The sequence below is a fragment of the Malania oleifera genome, chromosome 8, assembly GCF_029873635.1.
Source record: "Malania oleifera isolate guangnan ecotype guangnan chromosome 8, ASM2987363v1, whole genome shotgun sequence".
Lineage (NCBI taxonomy): Eukaryota > Viridiplantae > Streptophyta > Magnoliopsida > Santalales > Ximeniaceae > Malania > Malania oleifera.
In genome coordinates, this window is record NC_080424.1 from 98,725,617 (window position 1) to 98,738,094 (window position 12,478).

Here is a 12,478-nt window from a genome sequence, read left to right on the forward strand (position 1 = left end):
ACAGCACATTTTTGAAAACGAGACTAGTACAAAGATATCTCCACCTACTACTTGACATACTTGAGTGTAGTTCCAATGAAGAAATGCATTTGTTGCAAACAACTAAACAAGCTCCGGTAGTATGCATGAACGCAGATACATTGTGATCTTTTATGTTATTGTTCCCTTTCGTGCCCTGTGCAGCCCTTTGGTAATCCAAGGGAAAAACTACTGAAATGTATCCATCCTTCAACTTTCAGCTGGCAGGTGGCTCATACCAGGTACGTGACAAGATTCATGCATGAACTAATGGTGGATCATATATATAGTAAGGGCCAAACAGAGTAGTTGATAACAAACATCAGCACCATGTATTTATCTAAGAAATAGAAAGAGATTGAAAATAAATAAATATCACTGAGTTCTCAGTTAGCAAACTATCATACTAATCGTTCAATTCCCTTTGTTGAATAAACTCTGAAACTAAACTCAATAAATATGTAAAAGTGCTTCCAGTGGGTTTTACTTCATGTGCATGGTTTTGATACTGAAAACTCCACGAGATCTTTCAGGCTAGTGATGTTTCTGGTTGATCACATTTGTGCACAGTCCTGAGGAAATCTGCACAGAAACCGTTCAAATTTAGGAGATAGAGGTTGACATCCATCAACATATGCAAAACATTCCTTATAATGATTAATTTAAGGCTGATATCAACATGTTAAATTATGCGACAACTTCTGTTTGTGCCATGAGAAATGCAGCATACTTGGAGCTAAGAGAAACATCAAAAGAGAGCAGCATAAATAAGCGGTTATGTTTTGCATAAAATTACTTTAAAGAGCTGCCTTCTGCTGCCGTATTTGCATGGCCTAAACAGATGTTTAAGAAATTTTCCACTCTCAAGCAGGTCCAAGTTTGTTTTCCTCAATAATGTATAGAATGAAAACAAAAATTGCGTGGAACAAACATAGCATTACTAATATCATATCCTTCAAGCACCATATGACCAGATCATATACTCCAAAATACTTTATGCTTGGATGTCTCTGAACATAATATTGAAAAAAAAAATAAAGCTGTGTTTGTCTGTCAAACTGAAAATACAACAAATCTGAGGCCAAAAAAAACAGTAATTACTACCTTAATCAGATCTTCCCTGACTATTTTCATTCATCTGAAAGATATGTGACACTATCCCTTGTCATAGAACAGCTTGCAAATAATGGATCGGGTTCTACTGAAGAGTCTGCAAACTCCTCTTTGTACATTTCTTCTATCATAGGCTTCCACAACCGCACTCGAGCATTTATGAACCAATTTGAAACCTGAAGCAGACATGAAAGAACCCACATTAACATCAGAATCAGTCTAAATCATACAAGAAATATCTGCACAGAATTTGAACTTTTGTGGCAGGAAAAAGAACTGTTGAGGAATTACTTGGTTTTTGGTCAGGCCAGTCTGGGATGCCAACATGAGCTTTTCAGAGTCATTGGGATAACTGCATGACAACCATTATTCAGTTCAAAGGACTACAAGGCATCAAATCACTCCATGAGGTTAAAATACATACGGATGGAGAAAGTGTTCAAAAAGCCAAGTTCGAAGAATTTCCACAGAAGTCTCTGGCAACCCTCTGATGGGCCTCCATGCTTGCCGCTGGTTTTGAATCATTCCAATCTGTTGAAGAGACCCGTGATTTTGTCTAGTCTCTTGATCAAACAAGCTGAGTTGTGATAAACCCATGCTAACCTTTGGTAAATCTTTAGAAACCTTTCTTCTTGCCAAATTTATTTGAGATGTAATGGCATCTCTTAAGTGGCAGAAATGCCTGGACATTGCTTGGAGTGCAAGAGCTGTATAGGATTTGGCTGCTCCTAAGCCAGCAATTGCTTCAAATGATAACACCACTTCTTCCATTTGATGGTAGTACTCTTCATATCTGCTATCAACCTGAAAATGGAGTAGAAAATAAAGAAGCAATCAAGTCAAATGAAGAGAAAAAAGTTATTCCAAATCTTTTAGACCCACCTCCTCCAACAAGGCAATAAGATTTGTAATCTTGATTTGAAGTTCATGTTTCTCAGTCGATAAGAGCCCATCTTTTAGTTCAGAAGGAAGTCCAAGAGCTTCCCTCCTGCTCCGTGATAGCCTTGCAACATATTTGTCATTTTTCAAGTCAATGGCCTTCCCACCAACACTAACAAATTCTTCAAGGAGGTACTGAGCTGGTTTCAAGTATCTTGAATTCCCAATAACAGTAACCAAGGATCCAGTTCCATTTCTATTTAAGAAATCGGAGGAAGGAAAAGAACTGCTTGCCAAAGAGTATTCATCACTAAAGCTTAGATTACAAGCTTCCCTTACTCCTGCTCCAGAAATCAAGTAATTAGAGCCAAGGAGATCTGAGTTTAAGGACCTATGCCCGTATTGAACTGATGGAACAAGCATGCAGGAGCCAAGAGATAACGAGAGCCTCTGGGCTTGGTGATTGGCCTCGTTTGCTGTTCCCAGAAGATCCATCAAATGTCTGGTGTGGCTTATCTCTGATCTCTCTGTCGCTGCAGGATCTTGAACAAGGTCCATTGACCTAGACATTCTCTCCCCAAGAGCATGAATGCTTGGAAATATACCATGTGGCGGAGGGAATGTGTCATTGCCTCTTAAATCAGAGTCATAAGCATCAAAATGTTCGTTACTAAATTGGTTTTGACTGGCAATAGAGTCTGAGATAGGGAATTGGTGCAGAATATTTGAATCTGGATTTGGTGGTGATTCTTGCAAGACCATAGTAACAAGAAATGAGAACAATAATCTATCAAAGATCTTGCTATAAATTCCAGCAAGTCGTTTTCATCTAAATTTAATGAGAGCAACTAAATCATCATAAGAAAGTACCCAACAAGAGGAATCTAATGTCAACCAGTGGTAGAGGAAACGATTAGATTTGGCTATTTCAGGTGTTCAAAACTAGAAATATAGGAACATAAAGAGAATGGGATGGTAGCAAAAGACCTTCCAAGGTATGACCCTCAAGCATGAACTGGAAAAATATATTAAACACCACCCAGAGCAACTGAGACCATGAGTCAAAGATATTTCTAAGCTACCGGGCAGTGAGAATAATTAGTCATTAAAACCATAGAGCTCCAATTAAAGCAAAACATTTAAGACATGAAAAACATCATGGTACCTTAAAAAATTAGTTGTGTGGATTGTGAAAGTGATAATCTAGTCATAAGGCTGGCAAAAACAACTAATCATAAAACAACCTCAACCAAACACACACACACAAACACACGCAGAGAGAGAGAGAGAGAGAGAGAGAGCAAAGAAACAAAAAGGTTGCATCAGAAAACGAAAACAGAGGATCAAGGGAGCTAAAAGCAGAGCAGATTAACTGATGGGCAGAGACAAACGGAGTTCAAGTAACCCACAAAACAAAAAAAAAAACCAGTATGCAACTCAGATTTCATTATTAAGGATTAATATCAAAGCAAGCAAGGGAAAGGAAAAAAAAAAAATCAATTTATGAGAATGCAACAATTTATGAGAGTGCAAATATAAGTATATAACATACCTTTGTTGTCAATAATTCGGAGGAGGAAGAAATGATTCTCTCTCTTGCTTGTCAGACAAGTCCATACACAAACAGCAGAAAGCTATGACACCTAGAAAACAAATAGACCCCTGCAAGTTCTTCAAAGAAGCAAAGCTAATTAGGCGAATATTTATGCTGAAAGTGATGGGTAAAGATGGTCCCCTATCTTCCCTGACAAGAATACAAGCAAAAGTGCATTAACCCCCTTCAGCTTTAAATGCCTAAGGTTAAGTTCTTTGGAAGACTCGAAAGCACTTTCAGCTCATTATGTGAAATTGCTCTGCTTGCTGGGGTTTCTGTAATGTGCAAAAGAAAGAGAAAAGGGCGGGTTATCTTTTGCACTCCCAGTTTTAAGATTGTATGCTTGTGAATCTGCAGCACTGTGACCACATAAGAATATCTAACTTTTTCCCGTTAGGTGTTGCAAAGATCCAAAGGGATGTTGAAAGGACACTGATATTGCAAAAGAGTGGAAAGCAAAATATATACATTAAAAAAAGTTTCCAGTGATGACTGCTGGCGTGTGTGTGTGTATGTGTGTGTGAAAGAGAGAGAGAGAGAAATGGTACCGTTGCTTTTATGCATTGGGGTTTGGTTTGCTGATGAGATTGATTCTGGGTGGATCACTGTGGATGTGCTGTGTGGGTTGGTCCATTTGGATGCTTTGGTAATGATTGCAATCTTTGTTCCTTTAGCTTCTTACAGTTGTCATTCCCACATTCCCTGAATTTCTGCCTCTTAATAAAACTTGAACAAATTAAACATACATATAAACTAAATTAGAATATAATATAAAATTATATTATTCAAATTTAATGTTAAAAAATTATGCTTTCGTATGCATTGTTATCATGCATGAATTTACTCATTCGCTTTCAACAAAAAGTGCAATGTGTGATTTATTATTTTTGTAAAATTATTAATCTTATTGTGCAAAAAATCAAAATTTTTTTAACACCCTTTTTTGTACATAAAACCTTTTCTTAAACCTCAATACCCATTCACTAATTAAAGTGCCTGCATGAATCTGAGCAAGCACCAGTCCATTTCCAAAGGAAGATTCTGACACCCTTGTCCTTGTAAAGCCTGCCGAGGCAAAATCACTTTCTTCCATTGAACTATTGATGGGGGTGGGAAAAAAAAAAAAACAGTAAGGTCTGGGAAGATAAAAAACATTACATCAGGAGGGACATGCTTTTTCTCTTTAAAAAACAAAAAATAAAAAGTTTCACTGCAAAGGTTCTAAACAGTCTCCAGCGTGCCACCTTTATGGGCCCTTAATTTCCATGAGAATTTCATAAAAGTAACTTCATGCAATGCCAGTGCCTACTGTTCTCACCATGTCAGAAACTTCGCCAAATTGTTCCTGTCATCAAAAGTTTTCACTAATGCTATGTTTAACATAGATTTGGAATTATATGAATCTGTGCAGAATTTAAATTATAATTAAAATTTATACAACTGTGCACAATGCCAAAAAATTGTACGAACCTGGCATCCCACACTCCACAGTAATCCCATTAAACCAGCAAATCAACCAACTCCCATATTGCATTTTATTCAATGTCACATAATACATTAATGTCACACTTGGCAAGAATTGTACATAGTCCTTATTCATCATGATACACAAGAATATCGTTGTATCTTTACAAATTCACTAAGCTACTGCTGATCTCTTTGTTATATTACAATTACAATGGTTATCTTAGCCATATCAACAAATCATATTCATACAATCATACAGCATCTGTCTCTCAATCCTAGGAAAATCCACGAGGAGAACGAATGGCACCAAAGCAACAGGTCAAGGCATACCATTTCTGCTTTTATTTTGAAAAAGTACCTCTCTCGAGGTGAACTCTGTTTCAGCTGTAATAGGCAGGGATTAATTCAAGCCACTTCATGTAACAGATGAGGTTTCCCAAACCTGTGTCGTTGGGTTCCTGTATCATCCCCTCTGAAATGGGACCCACAAGTAGAATGAATGGCACCAAAGCAACAGATCAAGGCACACCATTTCTGCTTTTATTTTGAAAAAGTACCTCTCTCGGGATGAACTCTGTTTCAGCTGTAATAGGCAGGGATTAATTCAAGCCACCTCATGTAACAGATGAGGTTTCCCAAACCTGTGCTGTTGGGTTCCTGTATCATCCCCTCTGAAATGGGACCCACCTAACGCCGCATCACTCTCACAATGCTGCAAACCTAATGCAAGTGACACCTGGCTGTCAACTGACACATCGTCCAAATTGGATATACGATATTGTGCAGCAGCAGCAGCAGCCACAAGACCACCAGCAACATTTTGGTCTGGTGGAAAAATCTCACTGTGATAAACACCGAGATTATCTACATTAGATCGTTGATTAGCCTGTAATTGCACCATGCAAATCATGTCGTCTCCATAAGCACCATTCTGAAAGTTTGCACTTGCTGCTGGTCCATTCATTTCTATGTCTGGGATAAGATCAGACTTCAAGTTGTGGCATTGCTGTGGGTGGCCACTATCAGCAAATCTTGATGTTGCACTTTCCTGCAACTCCTCCCCCCTTGTTTCTGATGCCCAGGAGTTATCTCTGGCAGGTTTGGCTGCATTTTCAGGTGAAGATTTAGAGTTTAACTCTGAATCACCAAACTCTTCTTTGTACATCTCCTCAACCATTGGTTTCCAAAGACGTACCCTCGCATTTATAAACCAGTTTGCAACCTGATTGAAGAGCAAAATAATGCCAAGTTATCAGAACAAGAACAGGGAATTTATTTCAATTTCATAGCATTGTTTTGAGGAATTAGAACTGTTGTGTCTACATGACAGAAGGTTCGCCAAAATCACAAGAAATTCTTGGTGTGTTTGGATGGATGAGAGTCATAAGACTAACAATTCTCTAGGTCCACAAATTATAGCTAGGAAACATTGAAGTGAAACGTGCTGGACAAGTGTCACACATCCACATACAAACAAAGAAGCCATTATCAATTTAATTTAAGGTCATTAATAAAAATACCAGAAGTCATCCACTTTGTTCATTATTAGGGCAATGTATACATGACCCATTGGTCAGATACCTGGTTTCTGGTCAAGCCCGTCTGTCTCGCTAACATGCTTTTCTCTGAATCCTTTGGGTAACTGGTGAAACAACAAATCAACATATGAAAAGTGAGATAGAAGTTCCCTCGTTATTAGCAAAGGAATCATCAAAATAAGAAGATCCAAAGAAAATTACGGATGAAGGAAGTGCTCAAATAGCCATGCACGAAGGATTGAAACAGAGCTTTCAGGTAGACCCCTTTGTGGCCTCCAAGCATGTCGGATAACACCAAGATGCTGAAGAGTCCTCTGTTGTTTAACTTGCTGGTCCACATAACGGAGGCGAGTTATTCCTCCTCCTTGACAATTTAGTGAAGTATCCTGCTCCCCAAGACTTTTCTGGGTCTGTTGAATCTGACCTGCGATTGTATCATGCAAGCAGCGAAAGTGGCGGGAAATTGTTTGGAGGGCAAGTGCAGTATAAGATTTAGCTGCCCCACAACCAGCCACCGTGTCAAAAGATGATACCACAATTTGCATCTGATAGTAATATTGTCTGTATCTTCTGTCTACCTACAAAAAAAGGGGCATAATCACAAGTAATCTATCAAAGTGCCACATCTCAGCAAATGCACATCAGAAGCAATCAAGCAAAGCATTCTTAATGAAAAACAAAAATAAATAAATAAATAAATGAATATAAATAAAAAGGAGAGGAAAATGCAATGCACATGCAAAGGATACAAAACCAAAAACTAAACCCAATAATCACACTACAGTTTGACGAACAAGGTCAAGTAATTCAAGGGACCAAAAACGGGACCCCTGTGTTGAGGGATTCCACAGTATTATGTTTACTTCCTTAAGGCCTCTCCAATGTTGGTTCCCAATTCAATTCCTCTTCATTTTCCCCCTCTTAACTGTTTTCTTTTTAATGCACACAAAAAATATATTTGTTCCATTTTACTTTTGTCTTTCTTTAGCAAGATGCTATTAACTTCCATTAAAAATCCCACTGAAGTCATAGCACATAACACGTTATGCATGATGGTGTAGTTCTTCAGTGTTCTACATAGTACAAATGATTGAGAACACTTGAAAACCAGAGAAACTAGAATGTTCAAATATCAGAATGATGGCTTCTCTTATCCCAAAGAAGATCAGAATGATGGCTGTCCAAATGGAAAAGAAATGAATGATGGGGGTTAAGGAACCATAGCATGCTGCTAAATTTGCTACTAATTATGTGGGTATTTTAGTAGGAATTACAAAGAAGATATCATACCAAATAAGTACCTACCAGAGGACAGGCATCCATACCAAATATAGAAACTAAAATGAAAACAGAAACAGTAGCTTACTTCATCCAACATGGACAAAAGTTTAGCCTTCTTGTTCTGCAAATCCTGTCGTTCTCCAGGTGATAGCTCAGAGGAGTTAGTAACCGACTCGTTGAACTCTGAAGAAATCCCGTTGATTGAGGTAAGCATAGTAATAGAATTAGATCTCTCACCAGTCTCCTCAGATAGACCAGACACATGGAAGTTTTTATGTTTACCAAACTTGGGATGCTTCAATGCCTCCCAAACATTAACTATTTCATCGAGCAATTGCTGGGCTGCCTTGAGGTATTTGGAGTTAAGAATGGTGCTCACAGACCCTGGCATTTCATATTGACATGGATACGGGTTCATTTCTCGGGAGGTTATTGAGCACTGGGTACTGTTTAAATCACCCAATTTGGTTGCATTATGATTGCCTCCAGGTAAATCAGATGGTGAACATTCAGAATTCTTCCACACACTATTTTGAGAACTTTCGTCATCTTTACAAGAGATTGTCCCACACCCATCTACCCACAAACCTGGAAAATGAGTATTCAGCATTGAAGAGAGACCTGGAGTCAAATACTGGTATGGAAGAGCATGCCCAGGTACGGTTGAAGGAATCTCTGAGCTAAGACTGAGAGATAATCCTTGATATTGTGGATTCTGTTCACCATCTAGAATGCCCGATTGTGTCCTTGGTATCATCTGAGGATCCCGCATAAAAGAGTTGCCAACCGGATCCCCTGCTGCAGTGTTTAACTGCCCACTGATGGATTGTGCACACACAGAGTCACCCATTCGTGGAATGAACACTACCTCATTTCCGCCACCTACAGTTGGGTTTTCAACACATTTGTGATGGGACAAAGAACTGCCAACTAATGTCTCTGAGTAAGACCCGTCAGAAGGAGCTTGACTCAGATGCAACACAACATTACCAGGAAGGAGACGTTGTTCAGCATAAGCAGCAAGTTTTGGGCTCTGGATATATGGAGTTGGCAAGGCATCACTTTCATTGCTTGAACCTGGGTAACAAGTAGCCATCTTTTGCATTTCTATCCCAGAGGTTTCCTGTTGATGATCAGCAGAACAAGCATTGCCACTGCTTTAATTAAAAAATAATCGCATCAGGAATTGGCAATGCTCAATAAAAAGACTTATCAAAATTCAGGGAAAATTTGTCCAAGATTCTCTCAAGTTTTCAAATCTTATCAAAGTTAAAAAAGTAAAATCTCAATATCGGCCTAAAAGCTTAAAAATTATACGCAATTCAAAAACGCAGTTTTCAATCAGGGAAGACCTTGGCGGCTTCATGGAGGGCAAATAAACAAGTATCCAACAAACACTGAAAATCCATGGCACCTAGTATTGAAAATTACCTAGCAAAGAAGACTTGCTAATCTCTATCATTCCAAACACCTTCACTAACTAGAGTAAACCAGATTCTTATGCTACAGAAACACCTAGTTGCACACGGCCAGACAATCTCTGAAGGAGATTACAAATACATACCAAAGGATTCTCCATAAAATCTGGAGTAGAAGGTAAGGCAAAAGAGACCTAAAACCAAACTACCCAGAAGCTTAAATCCACAGGTAAAATCAGCAATAAGTTTCTTTCAAAAATAAATTAATTTTAAAATGGTTTCTTTGACCATTGTCGCCATCGTCATGCACTCAATGTCACATACCCTATATTGGCACCCAAAAAAGAAAGTATAACAAAATCTGTCACAAGGATAGCATTACAGAACCAAAATAAAAAAGCTACTCCAAAAAATAAGATCAGGCAATCTAGGAAAAACAAATCAATTAAGAAATAATGCTGTCAAATATACCCCAATAAACCAGAACAAATCACCCAGACACTGAAACCCCCAAATCAAAAGAAACCCATTAGAAGAAACTTCTTTTACTTTATTGTTTTCCAGTCCCTCTAGTCATTATCAGAAACGCTATCAAGGGTCTCAAGCAGCTCCACCCGAAACGCAGTACATAATCAGAAACAGTAAGCAAAAACCCAAATTAAAATATAAGATACCTGAAACTGAAAGCCCCAAGAAAAGTTGCACCTCGAGCGGGAAGCAGACGGGACTTGAAAATGTTTTCAAGCCCCAATCTGCAGAGAAAATCAATCCTCCCCAGACAAAGACAAAGACAAAGACAAACCAATCCCAACACAGTCCCAAACAACACCTCCCCTTATCATTGAATAGCGCCACCAACCTAACCGAGTAATAAATAAATCAAAAAGAGAATAAAATAATAATTATTAAATAAAATAATTATTATAAAACAAAGGGGATAATAACTAGGGTCTTTTTGATTGTGGGGGTTAAGAAGAAATAGTATATTTTTGAGTCGATCATTCCACCATTCTCACGTGGGACAAACCCTAATTTGGCGAAAGCTAACAACCCAGAAAGTTCTTCAGCAAGTCAGACACAGGGATGGTGCCATGGCGGTGGTTGGGGGTTTCTGTTGGTGGCTGTGGAGGGTGGGGGAACGTTTGCTTGAGGGGCTCGAAGGCTAACCACCAGTAGGTAGACCTAAAACCTCCCTTAAACCTCCATTAAAAACCTCATAATTGCAAGAAAAATCGACATATTTAAAGAAACGTGTTTGTGTGCTGCGTTAGCTGTATCATAGAAGCTTAATAGTTGGTTTACACCACAAAACAAAATATATTTAAAAAAAAAAAAAAAGGTTTATAGTTGGTGAAAGTGACAAACTCTCACGACTTCAGACGCGTAAGCTTGATCTGATAAATCCCATAAATATTAGAGTACGTACATCGTATACAGCCACATTCGTGAAACATTCACGCAATAGTTTCTTGCACCCAGCCAGTAGTACACCTGCGAAAACGATGAAAATTCGGACAAACGATTCGCCTAAGCCAATACATATCAATGAGTGGAATATTCATTTGATTATTCGTTCCGTCGCGAATTATTCAGTTCTCTTTTATGCTGAAATTATAGTAGATATTGTGTTATAGCGTGAATCAAATTACTAGAATCAAATAGGTTATTCAAATATAGATTAAAACTATTTAATCATTAGTTAACTTATTTAAGAATTGATTTTTAAAATAGTTATATATTTTTATATTTAAATTTATATAATATTACATTTTAAGTTACGAGACTTTTACTTTGAGAATTAATATTTTTATTTATATTCTAATGATTAATTGTTTTATATTTATAGTATTAGCATAACCTAAAAGAGACCGTAGTATTAAATTCGGTATTAAATTATAAAAAACCAAAAATTTAAAAATATTAAGAAGTCAATGGAAAAAAGATAATGCCCATTAATTAAAATATGGTGATAGCGCATCAATCTTTACTTCTTAGTAACATATTTATAGTCAAAATTTAACCCCTACAATCCAAATAAATATTCATTAATAAGAAACTTAATAAGGAAGTATTCCGAATGCCTATAAAAATGACCCCTAAGGAAAGTAAGGGATCTCATCTCATTCTCACTTAGTTTTTAACTTTTACAGTTATATAATTCTTCCAAATTCTCTGACTTAGACATTAAAACAATCCGCCAAAGAATTTATTTTTCTTTCATTTTTAGCAAGTGATCAAATTGCGATTGATTCAAATTCTCCCGAATAAATTTTTGTAGCAATGGTTGGTGTCATCTGTGAGAAACCTTGAAAGGATTTCTTTCTAAAATTTAACCATGACTGCATCACACAATTCTAAATTCAAACTCGACGTTGGGTATCAATTGTCCTAATTGGTTCACTCCCCATCACTAGATAATTCGTTGCAAATTGTGTTTTTAGATCAATTTTTAGTTTTCCAAAAGAAGGTGAAATACATGTTTAGCATGATCTTACGACAGATCCTATGAAACAGGAGTTGTTCAAGTATAATCGACGCCTAAGGATAAGGCAATGGTGCTGCATGGAGCAACCTTGAAATTTTTATATCCAACAAAGAAAGTAGAAGTAGTCAACAGTGTCGACATTAACGAGTAACAGTCCCAGGAATTCAAAGAAAAACTCAAGAAATTTATCAACTGAAAAAACTAGTAAAATAAGTTCGTAACCAACCCTTAATAAGGGAAACCTTAGATAGAACTTCTGATCCACTCGTTACCAAGGGAACAATGGAGATTCCTTTGCCTAGTAAATTCAAAATGCTCATATGATAAGTACTGCTCATGAGACAATAAGAGACGAGTTATACTTGGCAAAAAAATTGTCCATCTGATGAGCACCACTTAGGAGACAACAAGAGATGGGCATTGCTCAACAAAGTATAGGCCCATCAGATGATCACCGCTCATTAAGTAGTAGGAAACGAGCACTACTTAGCAGAGTATTGGTCCATCTGATGAGCACCGCTCATGAGACCTAAAAATATTTGTTTGATGACTTAATTCGAATTTCGTGATAATAAAAGGACTTATAGTAAATGCATTATACTATTAAGTCAAAAAGGTAACTCTGAGATTCAAAAGTAAGGGCATAACTTATATAACCTAAAATAAACTTTGCCGTTAAATTCGA

At 37.4% G+C, this 12,478-nt stretch overlaps 2 protein-coding genes across 9 annotated transcripts; both read right to left on the minus strand.

Annotated features, from left to right (window-relative positions):
- Positions 1-327: 327 nt before the first annotated feature.
- On the minus strand, positions 328-3,909 carry LOC131163089 (BEL1-like homeodomain protein 11). Of its 2 annotated transcripts, XM_058119804.1 has the most exons (6): positions 3,563-3,909; positions 2,014-2,759; positions 1,556-1,935; positions 1,423-1,483; positions 1,123-1,307; positions 328-600 (listed from the first exon to the last, which is right to left on the minus strand). In XM_058119804.1, exons 2-5 carry the CDS (start codon positions 2,578-2,580, stop codon positions 1,149-1,151), a joined length of 1,167 nt encoding a protein of 388 aa, XP_057975787.1. In that variant the 5' UTR covers positions 2,581-2,759; positions 3,563-3,909; the 3' UTR covers positions 328-600; positions 1,123-1,148. The 2 variants fall into 2 exon arrangements, with proteins under 2 accessions (XP_057975787.1, XP_057975786.1); XM_058119803.1 differs by lacking the exon at positions 3,563-3,909 and having other exon boundaries at positions 2,014-3,526.
- Positions 3,910-5,116: 1,207 nt separating this feature from the next.
- LOC131163088 (BEL1-like homeodomain protein 3) lies at positions 5,117-10,878 on the minus strand. Of its 7 annotated transcripts, none has more exons than XM_058119794.1 (5): positions 10,735-10,878; positions 7,976-9,044; positions 6,811-7,187; positions 6,653-6,713; positions 5,117-6,293 (listed from the first exon to the last, which is right to left on the minus strand). In XM_058119794.1, exons 1-5 carry the CDS (start codon positions 10,749-10,751, stop codon positions 5,676-5,678), a joined length of 2,142 nt encoding a protein of 713 aa, XP_057975777.1. In that variant the 5' UTR covers positions 10,752-10,878; the 3' UTR covers positions 5,117-5,675. The 7 variants fall into 7 exon arrangements, with proteins under 7 accessions (XP_057975777.1, XP_057975780.1, XP_057975785.1 ...); XM_058119797.1 differs by having other exon boundaries at positions 7,976-9,013; positions 10,735-10,862; XM_058119802.1 differs by having other exon boundaries at positions 7,976-9,013; positions 9,983-10,772.
- Positions 10,879-12,478: the final 1,600 nt, after the last annotated feature.

Coding starts and splice junctions, on each gene's coding strand:
- LOC131163088 (XM_058119794.1), bottom strand. Junction 6,714..6,810: donor TTTGAGCACTTCCTTCATCC/GTAATTTTCTTT, acceptor TTGTTTCACCAG/TTACCCAAAGGATTCAGAGA. Junction 6,294..6,652: donor CGGGCTTGACCAGAAACCAG/GTATCTGACCAA, acceptor CTCTTCAATCAG/GTTGCAAACTGGTTTATAAA.
- LOC131163089 (XM_058119803.1), bottom strand. CDS start 2,772: ATGGTCTTGCAAGAATCACCACCAAATCCAGATTCAAATATTCTGCAC. Junction 1,936..2,013: donor TTATTGCCTTGTTGGAGGAG/GTGGGTCTAAAA, acceptor CTCCATTTTCAG/GTTGATAGCAGATATGAAGA. Junction 1,308..1,422: donor CTGGCCTGACCAAAAACCAA/GTAATTCCTCAA, acceptor TGTCTGCTTCAG/GTTTCAAATTGGTTCATAAA.